General features: G+C 45.0%; 1 protein-coding gene across 1 annotated transcript in view; it reads right to left on the bottom strand.

The window, feature by feature from the left end:
• LOC123503157 (collagen alpha-1(XV) chain-like) overlaps positions 1 to 22843 on the bottom strand; it is a 29889-nt gene extending 7046 nt beyond the window's left edge. Inside the window, exon 1 of the mRNA XM_045253060.1 lies at positions 22802 to 22843. Coding sequence (XP_045108995.1) covers positions 22802 to 22843 — 42 coding nt within the window. The remainder of the gene's footprint in view (positions 1 to 22801) is intronic.
• Positions 22844 to 24817: the final 1974 nt, after the last annotated feature.

The following is a 24817-nucleotide window of genomic DNA, read 5'->3' as shown; positions in this document are numbered from 1 at the left end:
CAGACAGCCAAGGTGACTCTGGGCGGCGGACTAACATTCCTTCAAGACGTGTTTGTGTCCGTGGTGGAGGAATGAACTGATGGTGGTAGTGGTGGTAGTGGAGGACAGGATTCAGAGTGAGTGAGTGAGTGAGTGAATAAGTGAGTGAGAAAGAGGACAGGAAAGAATAGAAGAAAGAGGAAAAATAAGAATATCTTATCAGAGCACAACATTTTCTCTCTCTCCCCCACTCCAGGTCTCGTGTCTGGTGATGAAATGGACGTCTGGTCAGTGGTGGTGGTGGTGGTCAGTTGCCAAATGAAAATATTCTACGTCACCAGCTCCACCTTGAAAAGTCGCTCCAGTTTGGTCATTACCACAGACTGATGGAAAGTTTGAAGTTAATTTGGGCAGCATGACGTTATGAGGATAATGAATATAATGATGTAAGAGCTGGAGAACCACTGATGAGAGAAGAGAGGCGAGAACTGAAGTGACAGGAAGCAGCACTTCCTGCTTGCGTCACGTGAGCGTATTGCGCGCTGGTTGGGCACGTGGTAAGAACCCAGTGAGCATGGCGGGAACTTAGTGAGCGTGGCGGGAGCCTGATCACATGCGTGTTATGACCGTAGTTAAACCCGATTGGACACAATGATATCGTAGCGATATCAAGGGACGTACGCAGTAAAGGCTTGGTAGATACGTAGCAGTGGAGGGATTTCGCAATTCCATCACGTCTCCACTACGTCCTCAAAAATTTTATGAACGTGTTGAGAACCTGCTGCACGTAGTAAGGACCGCCTCTGGTGTGATGGGGCCTTGACACGGAGAGTTTATCCCTGTCAGTGACGCACACCAAACTTGTCTCAGGGGCCTCGCTCGTCTCCTCTCCACCTCCCCCTCCCCCGCTGTTCCCCACACTCTCATCACTGGCCTTTTAAATCTCATTGATGTTTACTTGATTGATTGATAAGTTTATTGTTATAGCAGTGTATACACCATCGAACTGTTGTCAATTTACGTATGAATGAACCTAACAAATTACCAGCTTATGTATCTATCTATCTACACACAAGCATGTAGATATCTCCACCAGCACCGCCAACACCCACACCTGCCCACCTTCGCCATCATGAACGGCAGTGTGTCAGTTTACACAATACTACTAGTATTTCCATGCCACTATATTGTAGCATCATATCACCTCAGACGCTGGTCAACAAGACGAGACACAGCAAGGAGACCAGACCAGACCAGAGACGAGAGAGAGAGAGAGAGAGAGAGAGAGAGAGAGAGAGAGAGAGAGAGAGAGAGAGAGAGAGAGAGAGAGAGAGAGAGAGAGAGGAGAATCACGATACACACACACACACACACACACACACACACACACACACACACACACACACACACAAAGCTATGGGCGGCGTCAACAGCTCCACACCCACTGCCGCCCATATTTGTCCCGCCCATGCATGCTCACGCCCAAGCTTCCCCAGTCAGCCCATACGCCTCCGCAGCCGCCCTCACTATATAATGAAGTGACTCAAGACACACAGATCCACGTGTTCCGGAGAAAACTGACGTCTGGCAGGAGAGAGAGAGAGAGAGAGAGAGAGAGAGAGAGAGAGAGAGAGAGAGAGAGAGAGAGAGAGAGAGATAAGGGTGTTTACTAGAAGTGTCAGGAGGCGGCGTGTAACTCTTACAAAGAGTGTCTCCATCTTGTGGTGGTGATTGATGCACTACATAAAGCAGAGTTCAGTGTAATTATCTTCCAGCAGTCCACCTCGCCATGCCCTCTTGTGTTTCTTGTTAAAGCAGGCACCACCCTCCCCACGCATTATAACTACCATACGCCTAATTAACTACCTTACCGCTAACTGTCCTCATGTGACTCCTTCAATGCACGACACACCTTCCTAGTACAGCCTGTCAACCCCGTCACTGTCCCATCACCGTCCCATCACTAATGACACTGTGGCACCATTAATTAACTACCCTTCTCTATCCACTCACTCCCACACGTCACGTCACCCCTTCAGTGCATTATTATACAGCTTTCTATTAAATTATCCGCCCCATTACCGTCCCATCACTGTCTCATCATGTTTGTTACCTCCACTCTATTAATAGACTCACCCTCTCACTGAGCAGGTGGAGCTGGTGGACTAGGTGGGGCAAGTGGGGCGGTCACCGTGTTCCCAGGTCTCGTGTCTGGTGAGGAAGAGGACGTCTGGTCACTGGCGGCGGTGGTGGTGGTGGACGTGGTGGGAGTTGCCAAATGGAAATATTCTACGTCACCAGATCCACCTTGAAAAGCCGCAAAAAGACCGCCAAATCATTGTTGTACATGCTACAAATGTTCCTAGACGAAGTAATTGGCTTGATTAACACACAGGCTAATCAGTATAGGCCCCGTTGACCGTTTATCCCTCCGAGTGACGCAGAGCAAACCTGTCTCGGGAGTCTCGATCGCCACCCTCTAATCACTCGCCTTTTAAATCCGATTGATGTTTGATTGATTGATTGATAAGTTTATTGTTGTAGCAGTGTATACACCATCGAAATGTTGTTCATTTCCCTATGAATGAACCTATCAAATTACCAAGTTATCTATCTATCTATCTACACACAAGCATGTAAATATCTTCTCCAGCACCGCCAACACCCACACCTGCCCACCTTCGCCATCATGAACGGGAGTGTGTCAGTTTACACATTACTACTAGTATTTCCATGCAACTATATTGTGGCATTATATCACCTCAGACGCTGTGGCGCCATGCAACAAATTGTTCACTAATTTCGCTTCACTTGCAAACCAGATATTGTTTTGCATCTCTTTCAACTGATAGGAAAACAAGTCGATACATTATGCATTTTATTATATCAAGAGATATTGTGTTGCCATTAGAAATATATAGGAGTATCATTCACAAGATATCGTCATATCAGTAGGTATGAAAAATAAATACAAGTAACAAAAACTGCACCACGTTACAAGACACTGGCCAGACACTTAAATTAAGTATTGCATTGAAAGACTCACAAAACATCATCTCGGGAAACACGTAACAATACCTTTGTGCTTCACAACAGGAAGGATGAGTGATGAGCAGAGGAATCGTGACCCAAGAGGTTACCTTCCTCTCTTAGTCTACACTCTCCTTTCTTAAATACTATATACATATGTACACCGTACACTCCTATTACAATGCTATGCATAACTTCTAAATATTACCGTTTTCTGCTGGTGTAGATAAGGCATTGCAAAAAACCATACCCGCTACATATCTACAACTGTCTACAAATTCTACAAATTTATCAACCCAATCTACAAATGGTCAATGAAATACACTACACCAGTGATGAAGATCTGTGGCCAACCTTCAGAACTTCATTGGTACGTCTCCAAGAATCATCCTTTTCTTCTCCCTCTTCCTTTTTTCCTCCTCTTGTTCCTTTGGCAACACCGGCAGTAGTAGCAATCTGGTGTCCGTTGTATGTCATGCACGCTCACTCCAAAAACTTGCCTCACTTCTTTGGCGTTAGTAGTACTGAATCCTGGAACAAGAGATGGAACAATATTGTAATGGCGTCCTCCTCAATGCCTGTTGTCTTGTAGTACAGAAGGTTGAGGAAGGTATTGTGGATGATGTAACGATAAGTATGGTATATTAAGGAGAGCCAAGGTGGATCGGGTTTGCGTGGGTGGCTCTGTAGGCCTAAGGAGGAAAACTGCCGTACCAAACGCATAATTAATACGAGCGGAGGAACTTTATGAGTAGGGATTTTGGAATGTTGTGCATGGTAGAAATATTAGTGTTAGCATGAAGTGTACTACAACATGTATAAGGAGGAATAGAGTAAGGAAGGCAGCGTATTTAACATTGCGTGAATTGGCACGCGGGGCAGTAGATTTGAGTGGGGGCAGGAAAGGACGCGATCTCGGATGAAGGGAGTGAGTGGCACTCTCTACTCGGACATATGTGGGGTGTGGACGCGTCACGGTGAGCGAGGGTCTCTGATCAGGTGGGTAATGTGATCAGGGCAGTGGAATTTCGTGTTAATATAATCGAGGGTGTCATTATGTGGAGTTAAGTCGTGTATTCAAGTGAGGAGAGTGTGTTTCTCTGTTGTTGGTTAAGAGTGCCGCGTCACTTTCATCGTTTTTTGTTCGAATGTACTTTACTTTATTTGAAATATATGTAAAATTGACTTGGAAGAGAGTTTTCCTTCAATGAAAATCCCAGCCCGTGTGGTACAATGATAACACGTCGACGAATGATGAGTGATGAGCAGAGGACTTGTGTCCCGAGAGGTTTTTTTTTCATGTAGGAAGAGCGCCAGCCAAGGGCAAGAAACAAAGAAAAGATAAAAAAAAAAAAAAAGGCCCACTTGAGTGCTGGCTCTCTAAAAAGTGGAAAAGCGTCAGCCAAAACAAGGGAGGAAATGCCTCGATATCTCTCTCTTCAAAGAAGACAAGTCGCAAGAATTCAGAAATACAGATGCAGGTAGGGAGTTCCAGATTGTACAAATGAAAAGGATGAATGATTGAGAGTACTGGTTAACTCTTGCGTTGGGAAGTTGGACACAATAGGGATGAGAAGAAAGCCTTGTAAAGCGAGGCCGCAGGACGAGGGGAGGCATAAAGATAGCAAGATCTGTAGAACAGTTAGCATGAAAATAACGATAAAAGAGAAGGAGATTCAACATTTCGGCGGTGAAAAAGAGGCTGAATTAGTTAGTCAGAGGAGGGGAATACCAAAACAATTGTTCAGTTTACTGTCCATATCAATTTGGAACACTGCCGAACCTGTTATAATGGTCAACAATTTGAAATCATTGAACCTAGCTTTGTCAAATCCCCTTGGATACTGCCAACATGAAAAACCTCATAGTACCAATAAACGCACTTACAATTCACTACAAGCACACAGTATGCACCAATACTGACACCACACCACAAAACACACCATACACAACTGACACACACACAAACAACTTAAATCACTCAAAACTAACCCAAAACACCCTGCAACACCTCAAAATATAAAAAGCTCACCCAAAACACATTACAGACACCCAAGTTACCAATATCATCCCTAGATACACACACACACACACACACACACACACACACACACACACACACACACACACACACACACACATGTAGAGAGACAGAGAGAGAGAGAGAGAGAGAGAGAGAGAGAGAGAGAGAGAGAGAGAGAGAGAGAGAGAGAGAGAGAGAGAGAGAGAGAGAGAGAGAGAGAGAGAGAGAGAGAGAGCAAACAAATCTTAACAGAAAACAACAACAACAACACCAAAAACCACAATTTCCTTTACTCCTATATCCAGGGCAGAACACGGAGACACAGGCTTGCCCGACTTTAGTGAACAGCGGCGGGCAGTCAGTGTGGTGCAAGGTGTAGGTAATCTGCGCCGTGAATTGACCGCCCACAGCCTCCGCCACGTCCACCTCATTCTGCCTGTCGTCACCTGGGAACGAAGCGGGTAATCAATGATAAAGGACACTTGTTATAAGGGCCCACTGACACTGAGCTAGCCTGTTGAGGGCCTCAAAACATACTCAAAAATCCTTGTATAGGCCCAATTCACTCTTACACACACCCACGACAAACCACACATACCCAAACCCTCTTAAAATCTCAATAACATTCCAGAACACACTAAGAAAACACAGAACAGGTTAAAATACCTCCAAACTCACTAGAAACACCCAATATTTAATTAAATATCCCCCACACACACCCAAAAGACCACTAAACCCCCCACCACTTATAACACTCATAATAATACCAAATCCCACTCAGAACACCAACCAATCCCTCAAAGTTCTCCCAAACCACACTCAAAACATACTAATACACTTACCTAAATATTACACCTTGGCTTCTTCTACTATTCCACCTTTATTTCTCATTTTTCTTCATTCTTCTCCATTATTACTCCTTCTTCTTCCTCCTCCTCCTTCCATCCACACGTCTGAGCCTAGAAACACATCAAAACACTAGATATTAGACAAAATATTTAGGAAAAGGAGGGTGACTTAAGTATTATGGCTTTGCTGCTGCTCCTCTTCCTCCTCCATTTCTCCTCTCTTCCTCTTTATCCTCCTTTATTTCAACTTTCTTCCTCTTTCTGCTACAATTATCTAAACATCTGAACCTAGAAACCCACGAAAACACGTAGAAATCACTAGATATTAGGCAAAATATCGACGAACTGTGGATTTGGAAAATTGGCGCCAGCCACTACCTGGGTGGGCTGTGGTCATCCGAGAGAGAACGGGAACGGGGCTGACTCGGCTAAATTACGTAAATCATTTCATTTCAAAAATGACTTTTACAAAAAACGAGGCCACGGCCAAATGCTTGTTATTTTATGACGTGATAAATACTTAAACTAATTTTCAAAATATCAAAATATCTCCAGCTTAACTGGTTTTTAAAAAAGGTCTAAATTAAGTACGTTAAAAGTACAAAACATTTTAACCCATAAATCTCTTAAAACGTCCTATAAAGTCAAGCCATTTTCACTTGGCGTGTATTTTATCACATTTCAGGGAGTCTGAGCTAGCTTTCAGGGCATTCTACAGCGTGTTAGACCGAGAAGCAGAAACGTGAGCAAATAAAATAAAGAAAAATAAGAGCTTTTTACAACAGCACCAAACACCATTTCAAAGTCCACATATTTCACTCAATAGATTGATTTCACACTTAAAAGAGGACAGGCACTCTTTTGCTACCATAAAGGCCCACTTATACCTTGAAATGAAAAGCTCAAAACTCCAAGTGGGAAATTTTGAGCGTTAAAAGCCTTTAACATACGCCATAAAACACCACTAAACGCCACATATTTACCCAGCACAGGCGCGGAACACACTTCAAACACAACGAAACATTTATAGAAACCATAAAAACATACCATGGAAGCGTAATATTAGCGTCAGGAAATATTGGAAAAAAAGTATTTGACCCAACAGGCTGGTGACGGGTGGGTGAGGGCGGGTGTAGGGTGTTGGCTAGGGGACCGTCGGGGGGGAAGCGGCCTGGAGGCAACACCGGCGGCGGGACATCCATATATAGCCTTTATCATCTCACCAAACCAAAATTAAGCCACACAGAGAAATTTTGACTAGACTAAATGAAATGTTAGACTGGTGGCTACCTTGTGACACATGTTTGGCCGAGGGTAAGTGAAGGAAACAAATATGAGAGGGTAATACAGACGCCTTGCTCTTTTATGCTCCTTATACCATTACTTGAAAATATTTGCGTACTGTTTTCACTCTCATATGTAAAGAAAACCTAACATTAAGTGAATAGCCTTATAAATACCTTTAATAGACGAAGATTAGGCAGTGTGGTGAAGGCTTGCACGGTTTCTCATACTGATTGCCTCTTGGTGCTCCTTGAAAACTGTCGGTAATATAGCAACACTTCACTTTATTTGTGTGTGTGTGTGTGTGTGTGTGTGTGTGTGTGTGTGTGTGTGTGTGTGTGTGTGTGTGTGTGTGTGTGTGTGTGTGTCTCTGGGTGTGGATGTGCATGGGTCAGTATAGCCCACCGCCACAACTGTGTTCACCACCACCACCGCTAAGAGACTACTGCCGTAGCAAAAGGTTATCTGTGAAGTCAGGACGCATGTATATATGTTTATGATAACTATCTGTCACTAAATCTCTTATTAATGAGACGCTATGCTTATACAAATACCACATGTCGATTTATTGGTTATTGTGACATCTTCCTCTTCGTTATCGTGTCCAGCTTTTGTTATTTGTCAAAGCAGGAAATATTAAATTGTATCTTGTTGTACAGCGAGTGTTGGCAAATCCCGCGAGGCAATAAACAAGGTGCTTAAAAGGCAGACTGTACTATTTTTTCATTCTCCATTTCTACCGCCTGATATACGAGTATTTCTGACAATAAACCAGGGTGACAGGACACTAAGTAGAGGAATATAGACTTTTTTCTATCTACATGCACATCTATATTGTTAATTATTTACGAATTTATTGACTTATCTATCTGCCTGCCTATCCATCTATCTGTTTGTTTGCCCAACTGTCCATTTACATATCTATCAACCCATCAAATTACCCGCTTATCCATCTATCTTCACACAAGCATATAAATACCACTACCACCACCACCACCACCACAACCACTGCCAGTTCCCGCATTAATTGCATCGCCAACCTTCCCCTACTGTTTCGTGTCAACCGGGAGTCCCTGAAGACACATCCTCCCAACCTACACGCTTTCGGACCCACGTAGCACGGGCGTGGGCGCGTGGAATCGTGACATATACGTGGTGTCAGGCGCTTATCCGATTCCCTTTGCCACTGTCGTCTTCATTGTTTCTCTACACACTTGTCAGGTCCCTACACGTGCACACTCGCGTACGGCAACACGTGCCTGGCCACGCGCACCACATACATCCTACGGTACACTTCTAAGCGCCTTCGTACCGCGCGATGCTTTTTCTGCCAAGGACAGGCGCCATTTGTCAAACAGACAATCAACCAGTGTGTCAGACAGTCAGTTAGTCAATCATTCAGTCATTCAGTCAGTTAGCCAAATAGTCAGTCAGCCAGATAGTCAGTCATTTAGTTAGTATTTTATTCATTTAATCAGTCAGTCAGTCAGTCAGTCAGAAAGTCAGTCCAAATATCAGTCAGTCAGTGAATCTATTAGTTAGACAGGCAATCTATCCATCAATCCGTCAATCTTTCAGCCACTCAATCAATCAATATTCACGATGCAAAACAAGCAAACACACCATCACCAACAATCACCACCACCACCACCACCAATACACAGCACACTGACATCATCACCACCAACACTTTCTAAAGGTGTGTACACACTTACTGAATTTCCACGCATCGTTTCATCGTTGCGTATCACCTTATAACAATACGATGCAACAGGGTATTGTACCCATTTTTGCCTATCCGCGTGGTGTATCATCGTTGAGTGATGCAACAGTGTCATTCAGTTTGTTCCTGACCGTAGATATGAGTGCAAATCTGCAGTTGTCTGTGGCCACGTTTAGTTTTATTCATGAACATCAAATCAATAAAAGGAAAAATGAATGACGGAGTTGGTGGGTGTCTACACTATGTATGTGTAATGAAACAATACTGTGTTGACTGACTTGAAATTCCAGCATGTGACGGAACTGTATCAAAACGTGACAAGGATACACACAACTGATTTTGAGTTTGTCTGCAATTGGGGTCAAAATTGCAAAAAATATTCATGCCCGTCCACGACAACACTGAACATGCAACTGGACGATCCCACGCTCCTTGTCCACACACACACACACACACACACACACACACACACACACACGAAGGTTGGTGAGTTGTGTATCATTCCTTTGAGATGACGCCAAAATACCGAAAAATGGCGGATGGAACCCGTTGCGTAACTTTGTGTCATATTTTGACACGCAACGGTGAAGCACTATCCTGTCAACACTGCTACGCAACGGTGATCCGATACGTGGAAATGCAACAAGTGTGTACACGCCTTAATTAAAACACAAACAATATTCATACACAGTGTTACACCCGCAACCCCGACCGCCGCCCCTCCACCGCTCCTCTGGTCCCGCGGCACGCAGGGTGGCCAGCCAGACAGCCAAGGTGACTCTGGGCGGCGGACTAACCTTCCTTCAAGACGTGTTTGTGTCCGTGGTGGAGGAATGAACTGATGGTGGGAGTGGTGGTAGTGGAGGACAGGATTCAGTGAGTGAGTGAGTGAGTGAGTGAATAAGTGAGTGAGAAAGAGGACAGGAAAGAATAGAAGAAAGAGGAAAAATAAGAATATCTTATCAGAGCACAACATTTTCTCTCTCTCCCCCACCCCAGGTCTCGTGTCTGGTGATGAAATGGACGTCTGGTCAGTGGTGGTGGTGGTGGTCAGTTGCCAAATGAAAATATTCTACGTCACCAGCTCCACCTTGAAAAGTCGCTCCAGTTTGGTCATTACCACAGACTGATGGAAAGTTTCAAGTTAATTTGGGCAGCATGACGTTATGAGGATAATGAATATAATGATGTAAGAGCTGGAGAACCACTGATGAGAGAAGAGAGGCGAGAACTGAAGTGACAGGAAGCAGCACTTCCTGCTTGCGTCACGTGAGCGTATTGCGCGCTGGTTGGGCACGTGGTAAGAACCCAGTGAGCATGGCGGGAACTTAGTGAGCGTGGCGGGAGCCTGATCACATGCGTGTTATGACCGTAGTTAAACCCGATTGGACACAATGATATCGTAGCGATATCAAGGGACGTACGCAGTAAAGGCTTGGTAGATACGTAGCAGTGGAGGGATTTCGCAATTCCATCACGTCTCCACTACGTCCTCAAAAATTTTATGAACGTGTTGAGAACCTGCTGCGCGTAGTAAGGACCGCCTCTGGTGTGATGGGGCCTTGACACGGAGAGTTTATCCCTGTCAGTGACGCACACCAAACTTGTCTCAGGGGCCTCGCTCGTCTCCTCTCCACCTCCCCCTCCCCCGCTGTTCCCCACACTCTCATCACTCGCCTTTTAAATCTCATTGATGTTTACTTGATTGATTGATAAGTTTATTGTTATAGCAGTGTATACACCATCGAACTGTTGTCAATTTACGTATGAATGAACCTAACAAATTACCAGCTTATGTATCTATCTATCTACACACAAGCATGTAGATATCTCCACCAGCACCGCCAACACCCACACCTGCCCACCTTCGCCATCATGAACGGCAGTGTGTCAGTTTACACAATACTACTAGTATTTCCATGCCACTATATTGTAGCATCATATCACCTCAGACGCTGGTCAACAAGACGAGACACAGCAAGGAGACCAGACCAGACCAGACGACGAGAGAGAGAGAGAGAGAGAGAGAGAGAGAGAGAGAGAGAGAGAGAGAGAGAGAGAGAGAGAGAGAGAGAGAGAGAGAGAGAGAGAGAGAATCACGATACACACACACACACACACACACACACACACACACACACACACACACACACACACAAAGCTATGGGCGGCGTCAACAGCTCCACACCCACTGCCGCCCATATTTGTCCCGCCCATGCATGCTCACGCCCAAGCTTCCCCAGTCAGCCCATACGCCTCCGCAGCCGCCCTCACTATATAATGAAGTGACTCAAGACACACAGATCCACGTGTTCCGGAGAAAACTGACGTCTGGCAGCGAGAGAGAGAGAGAGAGAGAGAGAGAGAGAGAGAGAGAGAGAGAGAGAGAGAGAGAGAGAGAGATAAGGGTGTTTACTAGAAGTGTCAGGAGGCGGCGTGTAACTCTTACAAAGAGTGTCTCCATCTTGTGGTGGTGATTGATGCACTACATAAAGCAGAGTTCAGTGTAATTATCTTCCAGCAGTCCACCTCGCCATGCCCTCTTGTGTTTCTTGTTAAAGCAGGCACCACCCTCCCACGCATTATAACTACCATACGCCTAATTAACTACCTTACCGCTAACTGTCCACATGTGACTCCTTCAATGCACGACACACCTTCCTAGTACAGCCTGTCAACCCCGTCACTGTCCCATCACCGTCCCATCACTAATGACACTGTGGCACCATTAATTAACTACCCTTCTCTATCCACTCACTCCCACACGTCACGTCACCCCTTCAGTGCATTATTATACAGCTTTCTATTAAATTATCCGCCCCATTACCGTCCCATCACTGTCTCATCATGTTTGTTACCTCCACTCTATTAATAGACTCACCCTCTCACTGAGCAGGTGGAGCTGGTGGACTAGGTGGGGCAAGTGGGGCGGTCACCGTGTTCCCAGGTCTCGTGTCTGGTGAGGAAGAGGACGTCTGGTCACTGGCGGCGGTGGTGGTGGTGGACGTGGTGGGAGTTGCCAAATGGAAATATTCTACGTCACCAGATCCACCTTGAAAAGCCGCAAAAAGATCGCCAAATCATTGTTGTACATGCTACAAATGTTCCTAGACGAAGTAATTGGCTTGATTAACACACAGGCTAATCAGTATAGGGCCCCGTTGACCGTTTATCCCTCCGAGTGACGCAGAGCAAACCTGTCTCGGGAGTCTCGATCGCCACCCTCTAATCACTCGCCTTTTAAATCCGATTGATGTTTAATTGATTGATTGATAAGTTTATTGTTGTAGCAGTGTATACACCATCGAAATGTTGTTCATTTCCCTATGAATGAACCTATCAAATTACCAAGTTATCTATCTATCTATCTACACACAAGCATGTAAATATCTTCTCCAGCACCGCCAACACCCACACCTGCCCACCTTCGCCATCATGAACGGGAGTGTGTCAGTTTACACATTACTACTAGTATTTCCATGCAACTATATTGTGGCATTATATCACCTCAGACGCTGTGGCGCCATGCAACAAATTGTTCACTAATTTCGCTTCACTTGCAAACCAGATATTGTTTTGCATCTCTTTCAACTGATAGGAAAACAAGTCGATACATTATGCATTTTATTATATCAAGAGATATTGTGTTGCCATTAGAAATATATAGGAGTATCATTCACAAGATATCGTCATATCAGTAGGTATGAAAAATAAATACAAGTAACAAAAACTGCACCACGTTACAAGACACTGGCCAGACACTTAAATTAAGTATTGCATTGAAAGACTCACAAAACATCATCTCGGGAAACACGTAACAATACCTTTGTGCTTCACAACAGGAAGGATGAGTGATGAGCAGAGGAATCGTGACCCAAGAGGTTACCTTCCTCTCTTAGTCTACACTCTCCTTTCTTAAATACTATATACATATGTACACCGTACACTCCTATTACAATGCTATGCATAACTTCTAAATATTACCGTTTTCTGCTGGTGTAGATAAGGCATTGCAAAAAACCATACCCGCTACATATCTACAACTGTCTACAAATTCTACAAATTTATCAACCCAATCTACAAATGGTCAATGAAATACACTACACCAGTGATGAAGATCTGTGGCCAACCTTCAGAACTTCATTGGTACGTCTCCAAGAATCACCCTTTTCTTCTCCCTCTTCCTTTTTTCCTCCTCTTGTTCCTTTGGCAACACCGGCAGTAGTAGCAATCTGGTGTCCGTTGTATGTCATGCACGCTCACTCCAAAAACTTGCCTCACTTCTTTGGCGTTAGTAGTACTGAATCCTGGAACAAGAGATGGAACAATATTGTAATGGCGTCCTCCTCAATGCCTGTTGTCTTGTAGTACAGAGGGTTGAGGAAGGTATTGTGGATGATGTAACGATAAGTATGGTATATTAAGGAGAGCCAAGGTGGATCGGGTTTGCGTGGGTGGCTCTGTAGGCCTAAGGAGGAAAACTGCCGTACCAAACGCATAATTAATACGAGCGGAGGAACTTTATGAGTAGGGATTTTGGAATGTTGTGCATGGTAGAAATATTAGTGTTAGCATGAAGTGTACTACAACATGTATAAGGAGGAATAGAGTAAGGAAGGCAGCGTATTTAACATTGCGTGAATTGGCACGCGGGGCAGTAGATTTGAGTGGGGGCAGGAAAGGACGCGATCTCGGATGAAGGGAGTGAGTGGCACTCTCTACTCGGACATATGTGGGGTGTGGACGCGTCACGGTGAGCGAGGGTCTCTGATCAGGTGGGTAATGTGATCAGGGCAGTGGAATTTCGTGTTAATATAATCGAGGGTGTCATTATGTGGAGTTAAGTCGTGTATTCAAGTGAGGAGAGTGTGTTTCTCTGTTGTTGGTTAAGAGTGCCGCGTCACTTTCATCGTTTTTTGTTCGAATGTACTTTACTTTATTTGAAATATATGTAAAATTGACTTGGAAGAGAGTTTTCCTTCAATGAAAATCCCAGCCCGTGTGGTACAATGATAACACGTCGACGAATGATGAGTGATGAGCAGAGGACTTGTGTCCCGAGAGGTTTTTTTTTCATGTAGGAAGAGCGCCAGCCAAGGGCAAGAAACAAAGAAAAGATAAAAAAAAAAAAAAAAGGCCCACTTGAGTGCTGGCTCTCTAAAAAGTGGAAAAGCGTCAGCCAAAACAAGGGAGGAAATGCCTCGATATCTCTCTCTTCAAAGAAGACAAGTCGCAAGAATTCAGAAATACAGATGCAGGTAGGGAGTTCCAGATTGTACAAATGAAAAGGATGAATGATTGAGAGTACTGGTTAACTCTTGCGTTGGGAAGTTGGACACAATAGGGATGAGAAGAAAGCCTTGTAAAGCGAGGCCGCAGGACGAGGGGGAGGCATAAAGATAGCAAGATCTGTAGAACAGTTAGCATGAAAATAACGATAAAAGAGAAGGAGATTCAACATTTCGGCGGTGAAAAAGAGGCTGAATTAGTTAGTCAGAGGAGGGGAATACCAAAACAATTGTTCAGTTTACTGTCCATATCAATTTGGAACACTGCCGAACCTGTTATAATGGTCAACAATTTGAAATCATTGAACCTAGCTTTGTCAAATCCCCCTTGGATACTGCCAACATGAAAAACCTCATAGTACCAATAAACGCACTTACAATTCACTACAAGCACACAGTATGCACCAATACTGACACCACACCACAAAACACACCATACACAACTGACACACACACAAACAACTTAAATCACTCAAAACTAACCCAAAACACCCTGCAACACCTCAAAATATAAAAAGCTCACCCAAAACACATTACAGACACCCAAGTTACCAATATCATCCCTAGATATCACACACACACACACACACACACACACACACACACACACACACACACACACACACACACACACACACATGTAGAGAGACAGAGAGAGAGAGAGAGAGAGAGAGAGAGAGAGAGAGAGAGAGAGAGAGAGAGAGAGAGAGAGAGAGAGAGAGAGAGAGAGAGAGAGAGAGAGAGAGAGAGAGAGAGAGAGCAAACAAATCTTAACAACAACAACAACAACAAAAAACCACAATTTCCTTTACTCCTATATCCAGGGCAGAACACGGAGACACAGGCTTGCCCGACTTTAGTGAACAGCGGCGGGCAGTCAGTGTGGTGCAAGGTGTAGGTAATCTGCGCCGTGAATTGACCGCCCACAGCCTCCGCCACGTCCACCTCATTCTGCCTGTCGTCACCTGGGAACGAAGCGGGTAATCAATGATAAAGGACACTTGTTATAAGGGCCCACTGACACTGAGCTAGCCTGTTGAGGGCCTCAAAACATACTCAAAAATCCTTGTATAGGCCCAATTCACTCTTACACACACCCACGACAAACCACACATACCCAAACCCTCTTAAAATCTCAATAACATTCCAGAACACACTAAGAAAACACAGAACAGGTTAAAATACCTCCAAACTCACTAGAAACACCCAATATTTAATTAAATATCCCCCACACACACCCAAAAGACCACTAAACCCCCCACCACTTATAACACTCATAATAATACCAAATCCCACTCAGAACACCAACCAATCCCTCAAAGTTCTCCCAAACCACACTCAAAACATACTAATACACTTACCTAAATATTACACCTTGGCTTCTTCTACTATTCCACCTTTATTTCTCATTTTTCTTCATTCTTCTCCATTATTACTCCTTCTTCTTCCTCCTCCTCCTTCCATCCACACGTCTGAGCCTAGAAACACATCAAAACACTAGATATTAGACAAAATATTTAGGAAAAGGAGGGTGACTTAAGTATTATGGCTTTGCTGCTGCTCCTCTTCCTCCTCCATTTCTCCTCTCTTCCTCTTTATCCTCCTTTATTTCAACTTTCTTCCTCTTTCTGCTACAATTATCTAAACATCTGAACCTAGAAACCCACGAAAACACGTAGAAATCACTAGATATTAGGCAAAATATCGACGAACTGTGGATTTGGAAAATTGGCGCCAGCCACTACCTGGGTGGGCTGTGGTCATCCGAGAGAGAACGGGAACGGGGCTGACTCGGCTAAATTACGTAAATCATTTCATTTCAAAATGACTTTTACAAAAACGAGGCCACGGCCAAATGCTTGTTATTTTATGACGTGATAAATACTTAAACTAATTTTCAAAATATCAAAATATCTCCAGCTTAACTGGTTTTTAAAAAAGGTCTAAATTAAGTACGTTAAAAGTACAAAACATTTTAACCCATAAATCTCTTAAAACGTCCTATAAAGTCAAGCCATTTTCACTTGGCGTGTATTTTATCACATTTCAGGGAGTCTGAGCTAGCTTTCAGGGCATTCTACAGCGTGTTAGACCGAGAAGCAGAAACGTGAGCAAATAAAATAAAGAAAAATAAGAGCTTTTTACAACAGCACCAAACACCATTTCAAAGTCCACATATTTCACTCAATAGATTGATTTCACACTTAAAAGAGGACAGGCACTCTTTTGCTACCATAAAGGCCCACTTATACCTTGAAATGAAAAGCTCAAAACTCCAAGTGGGAAATTTTGAGCGTTAAAAGCCTTTAACATACGCCATAAAACATCACTAAACGCCACATATTTACCCAGCACAGGCGCGGAACACACTTCAAACACAACGAAACATTTATAGAAACCATAAAAACATACCATGGAAGCGTAATATTAGCGTCAGGAAATATTGGAAAAAAAGTATTTGACCCAACAGGCTGGTGACGGGTGGGTGAGGGCGGGTGTAGGGTGTTGGCTAGGGGACCGTCGGGGAAGCGGCCTGGAGGCAACACCGGCGGCGGGACATCCATATATAGCCTTTATCATCTCACCAAACCAAAATTAAGCCACACAGAGAAATTTTGACTAGACTAAATGAAATGTTAGACTGGTGGCTACCTTGTGACACATGTTTGGCCGAGGGTAAGTGAAGGAAACAAATATGAGAGGGTAATACAGACGCCTTGCTCTTTTTATGCTCCTTATACCATTACTTGAAAATATTTGCGTACTGTTTTCACTCTCATATGTAAAGAAAACCTAACATTAAGTGAATAGCCTTATAAATACCTTTAATAGACGAAGATTAGGCAGTGTGGTGAAGGCTTGCACGGTTTCTCATACTGATTGCCTCTTGGTGCTCCTTGAAAACTGTCGGTAATATAGCAACACTTCACTTTATTTTGTGTGTGTGTGTGTGTGTGTGTGTGTGTGTGTGTGTGTGTGTGTGTGTGTGTGTGTGTGTGTGTGTGTGTGTGTGTGTCTCTGGGTGTGGATGTGCATGGGTCAGTATAGCCCACCGCCACAACTGTGTTCACCACCACCACCGCTAAGAGACTACTGCCGTAGCAAAAGGTTATCTGTGAAGTGGAGGTTGTCCCAGTGACTCTGCCACAGGAGTTTTGCTGATGATTTAACAACTGAGAGACATGACTGCAGATCCCGACGGAGGTTCCACGCTCCCTCGAGCTCTGCAGCAGACCGAGCTAACATGTCAGCCTGTTCATTCCCGCGTATATTGGAATGTCCAGGCACCCAAACCAGTGAGAAGGATTTATGACATGAATTCAGCTTATTAATGATGTTGCCCTGGATTTCATTTGTATCCGTGCGGCCGGACTCTATTGCCTGAAGGGCTGACATAGAGTCCGAAAAATGACAATTGAATTATGAATTGAATTTAAAGCATAATCTATGGCTTTGTCAATAGCAAAAATTTCAGCAGAAAAAACCGATGTATGGGTAGGCAGCCGGAACCTGAGGGCACATTCACACGACCATACACTTGCGCCCACACATTCACCTGTCTTGGAGCCGTCTGTGTAGAGATGTAGGGATGGAGGGAGGCCAGCGACTAGGGCTCGGAAGTGGTGTTGGAGCTCCACCTCGGTAACCACAGCCTTCTTCCCCTGAAGCCAGTTGATGTTGAAGGTGGTGGTGGGAAGTTTCCATGGGGGAAGGGTGGGCAGCACGAGCTGGTCCGCATCGTCCAGTCTCACGCCCGTTTGCTGGCAGAGCGTGTGTAGTCTGACTGAGACTGGACGGCGGACCGCATTGTGGAGGTGGTGGTGCTGCCATATAATCTTGTTTGCTGTGTTACCGAGGGAGCTTTGAGCCGCTTTTATCCCATGAGATAAAAAGGAGGGCGTCGCGACGTAGTTGTAGCGGTGGTGTATTGGCCTCAACCTCCATCCGCGCCACACGAGTGCAGCGCAGGGCTCCAAGACACATTCGCACACATTCATTCTGCAGTACATCCAATTTCCTCAGTGTTGGTTCCGACGCAGACCCATACACCAGTGAGCCATAGTCTAAATGAGAACGAATTAAGGACTTGTACACCATTAATAAAGATTTTCTGTCTGCTCCCATGAAGTACCAGAAAGGTATTTGAGGACATTGATCTTTTACGACAACGAATGAGCAATTCATTAACATGAGTCTTCCAATTGAGTCTGCTATCAAAATGCAGACCCAAGAACTTGACTGAATTTTGAAACGGTATCGGTTGGCCTTGAAGAGTTATTTGCAAATCAGGTACGTTACGTCTAGTGAAAACAACACCGATACACTTAGCAACTGAAAACTTAAATCCCCATAATGAGGCCCAATGCTGGACGGAATCAAGAGCATCCTGAATCCGCCCGTTGAGAATTGTGCGTTAGGCGAGGAGTGCCATAACGCACAATCGTCGGCGTACAATGAGTATTTAAGATTCCTTGGGACGGGAGTTGGTGACAGAATATCATTAATCATTATACAAAATAAAATGGGACTAAGAACACTACCCTGCGGCACCCGTTCTCCTGGACGAAAACGTCCGAGATTACGTTACCAGGAAGCTTGACAGAGAATGTTCTGTCCTGAAGAAAATTATAAACAAAAATAGGCAAGTTACCTCTGAAGCCATGAGCGTAGAGTTTCATGAGGATGCCGTGTCGCCATGTCATGTCGAAGGCTTTGTGGATGTCTAAAACACCCTATCATGAATTCTTTTTGGCAAAAGCCTCTGAAATGCAATGCTCCAGGTGTGTTAGGTGATCCATCGTGCTTCGGTACTTCCGAAAGCCCGACTGCTGATCACCCAACAGACCCTTCGCTTCTATAACAAAAGTAGCCTTCGCTTTACCATACGTTCCATGACCTTACATAGACAGCTCGTGAGCGCAATAGGACGAAACGCACTGGGGTCCGTAAGGCGTCCAGTCTTTTGGGGATTGGGATTGTGTGGGCGAAGTGCCAAGACTGAGGAAAGTGTAGGTGGTCCATATTCTATTGTAGAGCGTTAATAATTTTGAAAGGGAGTGGTGGCCGAGATTTTGTAACATGATATATGAAATATTGTCTGGACCAGGACTGGAGCCTTTACAGGATTTCAGGGCAAAGAGGAGTTCATCCAACGTAAACTCTGTGTTGTAGTCTGAGTTTACGCCTCCGTGGCAAAGTTTGGGACAGTGAGTTCTGCAGCCTCCTTCCTTGGAAGGAAGGTAGGGTCATAATAAGTTGTGCTGCTGGCCTGATGGAATTGGTGGGCTATGGCATTTGCTATTTCTGTTTTGTTATCAATTATATTATCATTTATTTTAAGGGTAGTGATAGGAATATACGGTTTTCTGTTGTTTAAAATATTTATTGTATGCCATACTTTGGAGAGAGGAGTGGTGCGGTTAACAGATGATATGAATTGTCTGAATGAGTCTTTCTTTGCATTACGGATGACTTTCCTTGCCTGAGCCCTTGCCTTTTATAGGCTATGAAATTTGCTTGACTGGGCTGCTGGCTGAAGTACCTGTATCGTCTATTGCGCTCACGAAGTGCTGTCGGCAATCCGTTGTCCACCATGAGACTCCATGCTTAGTGTAAACTGCAGAAGTCTTCGGAATACAAGCCTCAGCGGCGTGTAATATGGATTGTGTTGCGTTGCTGACCATCGTGTCAATGTCCTCGCCAGATATATCCACGTCGGCAACCCCACGGAAGGTTGCCCAGTCTGCTCTCTTGAAGTTAAACTTGGGAGGGCAGGGGGTGGGCGGGATGTCGCGTGCATAAGAGATGCAGATGGGCAGATGGTCACTTCCGTGGAGTCGTCGATGACTTCCCAGGAGAAGTCAGGAGTATACCTGGCGAGAGCAACGACAGATCAATGGCGGACGCGTTACCAGTCCGATCATCTACACGAGTCGCACTTCCATCGTTCAGAAGACAGAGGTTTGTCTGTAATAAAATGTTTACTATCTGCTCCCCACGTACACTTGACCTCTCACTTCCCATTGTTGATGATGGGCGTTAAAGTCGCCAACAACTAGCCTGTTGCTCGGAAGCTGGCTAATAAGAGATGTAATGTCATCATCAACAATGGAGGTATTGGGAGGCAAGTAGAGGAACAGATAGCCAGATACGTGTCGTTGAATCTCACCCTGCACGCGACCGCTTCCAGAGGTGTATTCAACGTCACTTCTGTTTGTGTCAGTGTTTGTGTATGTATATAGCAACGCCGTGTCCCTCATATCTTCTATACGGATGGTAGTGTTTTAGCACTGCAGGATCAGGCTGATCCTGTAGTCTCGTCTCTTGTAGACAAATAACGGACGGCCTGTGTATGTTCACTAAAAGTGACAAATATGGATCTTTATTCCGAATACTTCTGCAATTCCACTGTAACACCTTGAACATTATGGCTTAAGAGTTGTGGTGGCGGCCGTTTTCTTAGTCCTTTTGCGCTCAGAGGCGCTGCCGGGGACCTCTCCGGCCCTTACTAATGGTGACATCCATCGATTCATCAATTGTTAACTCCCGGAGCTCGTCGAGAGGGAGCGAGCGTGAACTCCTTCTCGACGGCGCGGGAGCGGCGACGACATGAGAAGGGCGTTGACGTTCAAGCTTTGTTAAATTTAATTTATTAGACTTGTCTGTCTTCTCACCCTTACTGGGAGTACGAGAAATAGCAGACAGGTATGGAGCAGAGGAAGTTATAGGAGTAGAGGTTTTAGTAGTAGTAGTAGTAGATTTAGCAGATGATGAGGCAGAGGTTGAAGGGGAATCAGTGGTGGTAGATGGAGCAGGCAGCAGGTCGCTGAGGTCAGTCTGGATAGCAACAGTACACATCTTAGGTGGAGCCCTTACTGTTGAAGCGTAGGAGACGTTTGAAGCAGGCGCGGCCTGCGTCTGCTTCACTCGCATCCTTGCTTCATAGTAAGAGATCCCTTCAGTAGCCTTAACCGTGCAGACCTCTTTCTCCACTTTCCACGCGGGACAATCGCGTGAAAAAGTGGAGTGAGCACCTTCACAATTACGGCACTTCTCTACCAAGGATGTGCACTGCTCCACAGAGTGGCCCTCTCCTGCGCATCTACCGCAGTAAGCGTGGGAAGACCGACAAGCGTTACCATGGTGACCATAAAGCTGGCACTTGAAACAACGGAGAGGATTCGGAATGTAGGGACGAACGGGAACCGACTCGTACCCTACATGAATCCTCTCTGGCAACTTAGCAGCACTGAAGGTGAGAATGACTGATGCTGTGCTCCTTCTTGTACCGTCAACCATTTTAGTAATTTTCCGAGCCTCAATGACATCCTGATCAGTCATGCAATCGACGATCTCGGTCGGTTCCATATCCACAAAATCGCGGTGGAAGCGACTCCCCGACACGAGTTCATGGACACTGGAATCGAAGCCTCGATCTCGATGTCATGAATGAACCGGAGCTTCAACAATGATTTAACTTGATTTACGTTAAGTGTCTGAACAAGTAGATCACCACTAGCAAGTTTTTTTCACATTAACGACATTTCCTATGTTACAGTCAATGACCTTCTTTATTATAAAAGAATTAACAGTAGACAGGCGGGTGTTCGTCTTGGAATGTAGAGTCACATACGTCGCTTTAGAGGGGTCAATAGACAGTCTGGCAGTCGGGGTCGTCGATCAGTGTCCTCCCTCCCCTTACGGGGAGGCAGGAAGGTCCGTCAGGCATGGAGGGTACACCCCTCCTGCAGGAGGAGCAGGACACAAGTGGGAGGTGGTCAGGAGGAGTTACCTAATGTCAGATTGTCCTGCCAAACCACTCTAAGGGGCCGGACGGTGTTAATTCACCCCAAAAGCACGCTCACTGAGGCGGATCCTCCGTAGGTGTGAGAGGAAAGACAATCTGACAACCGGGCAACAGACACCTTCTGTTGCCGCTAAGAGAGGACAGTGAAAGGGCAAAGCTAAAAACACGGGACAATGGGAAACCTAACTTTATTTGACTAATACCTAAGCCTGATGGGCGTACAAAAAGTCCACACAGAGGTGGGTGAAGGACAGAGCGTAGGACACGTGTTTGTAGCACGGTGTCTAGGCCGAGTCTGCCCACTCTGTGAAGACAGGACGCATGTATATATATGTTTATGATAAATATCTGTTACTAAATCTCTTATTAATGAGACGCTATGCTTATAAATATACCACATGTCGATTTATTGGTTATTGTGACATCTTCCTCTTCGTTATCGTGTCCAGCTTTTGTTATTTGTCAAAGCAGGAAATATTAAATTGTATCTTGTTGTACAGCGAGTGTGGCAACTCCCGCGAGGCAATAAACAAGGTGCTTAAAAGGCAGACTGTACTATTTTTTCATTCACCATTTCTACCGCCTGATATACGAGTATTTCTGACAATAAACCAGGGTGACAGGACACTAAGTAGAGGAATATAGACTTTTTTCTATCTACATGCACATCTATATTGTTAATTATTTACGAATTTATTGACTTATCTATCTGCCTGCCTATCCATCTATCTATTTGTTTGCCCAACTGTCTATTTACATATCTATCAACCCATCAAATTACCCGCTTATCCATCTATCTTCACACAAGCATATAAATACCATGAGTGCGAGGCAGGTGTGGACACAGGATGGCGTACACATGTCCACTATTGGAAAGGTGTGGGTGGCCTGGAACTTGGTGGAGTGGGCTCAGCGTTGGGAGGAAGGCAGCAGGGAATAGGACAGAATCCAGAGAGAAGGGGCAGGTGTTTGTATGAGAGAGGAGGACAGAAGCGTGAAAGAGAGCAGGTTACCGAGAGAAAGGGAACCTGCGGGAGGAGAGTGGGTAAATGTAAAAGGAAGAGGAGGTACCCACAGGGCGTCAGGATGCATGAGGATTGGGTGTGTGAATGTGAGAGGATGGGGCACTGGCAAGTTTGAGGATTTATGCAAGGAGCTGAATGAATGGAGCTTGGATGTGGTAGGTATCACGGAGACTCACCTGCGGGACGTGGTGCATATGGAAGGAAATGAGTTTGTCATGATAGGGAAAGGGCGTAGAAAACAGGATAAGTTAGGAGGAGGCGTAGCCTTGCTCCACAAAAAGGTGAGGAACCTGAGAGTGGAAGAGCTGGACATAGGAGACAGTGCTGAGAGTGAGGACGTGCTAGCTGTTCGAGTGGAGTGCAGGAGTGAAAGTGGCAGAGCTGAGAGGATAGTCGTAGTGGTAGTGTATATGACAGTGGAAGGCGACAGAGCAGTTAGGGAGAATGGCAGAAAATATAGTGTTTTGAAAAAGATTGCAAGAGAGTATGCTGGAGAGAGTGATTGTTATGGGAGACATGAATGCCCACATAGGTATGTTAGGTGAACAAATGAACAGGAACGGTGAGATGCTGGATGAGCTTGTGAATGAGGTGAGTTTGGAGAATCTCAATGAGACCCTGGCTGAAGGACGAGTGACTTGGAGTGGGAGGAACCAGGAGTCTGCGATTGACTACATGCTAGTGAATGGGAGAATGCGTGAAGTTGCTGACCGCATGTGGATTGATGAAGATGGGATGATTGACATAGTCTCAGACCATAACATGCTGGTGTTAGAGTGCAAGTTGAATGGAAGAGATGGAACAAATGCCAAGGCCAAGAGGAAAAAGTGGAGATTGAGAGATGTAGGATGGGAGAATTTCCAGGTGGACTTGAGTGAGAGGAGCTGGGAGGATGAAAGTCTAAGCGACGTGGATGAACTGAATGATAGATTTGTAGAAAATGTGAGGAATGCAGCAGTAAGCCAGATAGGGTATGCAAGAACAAGTGCCAGAAAGCATGCATGTAGGCCGTGGTGGAATAATGAGATCAGGGATGCTAGGAAGGAAAGGAAGAGACTGAATAGGGTGTGCAGACAGTTAAGAAAGAGGAGACATGAGAGTGAGGAAGCTGAAAGGGAGTACCTGAATGCATGGGCAGCGTATGTGAGTCAGCAGCGAATGACGAAGCGAAAGATAATGAATGCTAAAGTTACAAGTGAGAGAAGTGTGATTCAGTCCCTTAGAGAGAAAGGTATGGAAGGTGGGCGAGAATGGTATAGATTCCTGAGGGGTGAGGGATGCCTAACAGTGAGAATGTGGAGAGCCTGAAGGTGAATGGGGCAGTGGTGACTGATAAGGAAGAAATGAGAAGGGCAATAAAAGAGTTTTGGGAAGAGATTGGAGGTGTAAGTGAGGTCTTTGATGTGGATGAAGGACATGTGTCACTGGAGAGAAAGGATGCAGATGAGTTGAATGAAAGGATCAGCAGGGAGGAGGTGGAGAAATGTGTGAAGAAGCAGAAGAATGGGAAGGCAGCAGGGCCGGATGAGATACCGTATGAAATGTACAAAATGGAGGAGAAGTAGTGATTGATAGGATGACTGAGTTGTTCAACCAGGTGTGGGAGGAGGAGAGAGTGCCGAGAATGTGGAATGAATGCAGGGTGACCTTGTTGCATAAGGGAGGATATAAGAGTAAGAATGAGTTGAGGAACTACAGGCCGATTGCGTTAGTTAACACAGTAGGCAAAGTGTTCAGTGCGGTGTTGAATGAGAGATTGTGCAAATGGATTGAGAGAGTTGGAGTGTTAGGCGAAGAGCAAAATGGATTC

Source organism: Portunus trituberculatus, chromosome 1 (genome assembly GCF_017591435.1).
Source record: "Portunus trituberculatus isolate SZX2019 chromosome 1, ASM1759143v1, whole genome shotgun sequence".
NCBI classification, from domain to species: domain Eukaryota; kingdom Metazoa; phylum Arthropoda; class Malacostraca; order Decapoda; family Portunidae; genus Portunus; species Portunus trituberculatus.
Note: the sequence above shows the minus strand (reverse complement) of the source record. Positions and strands in the feature narration are given on the sequence as shown.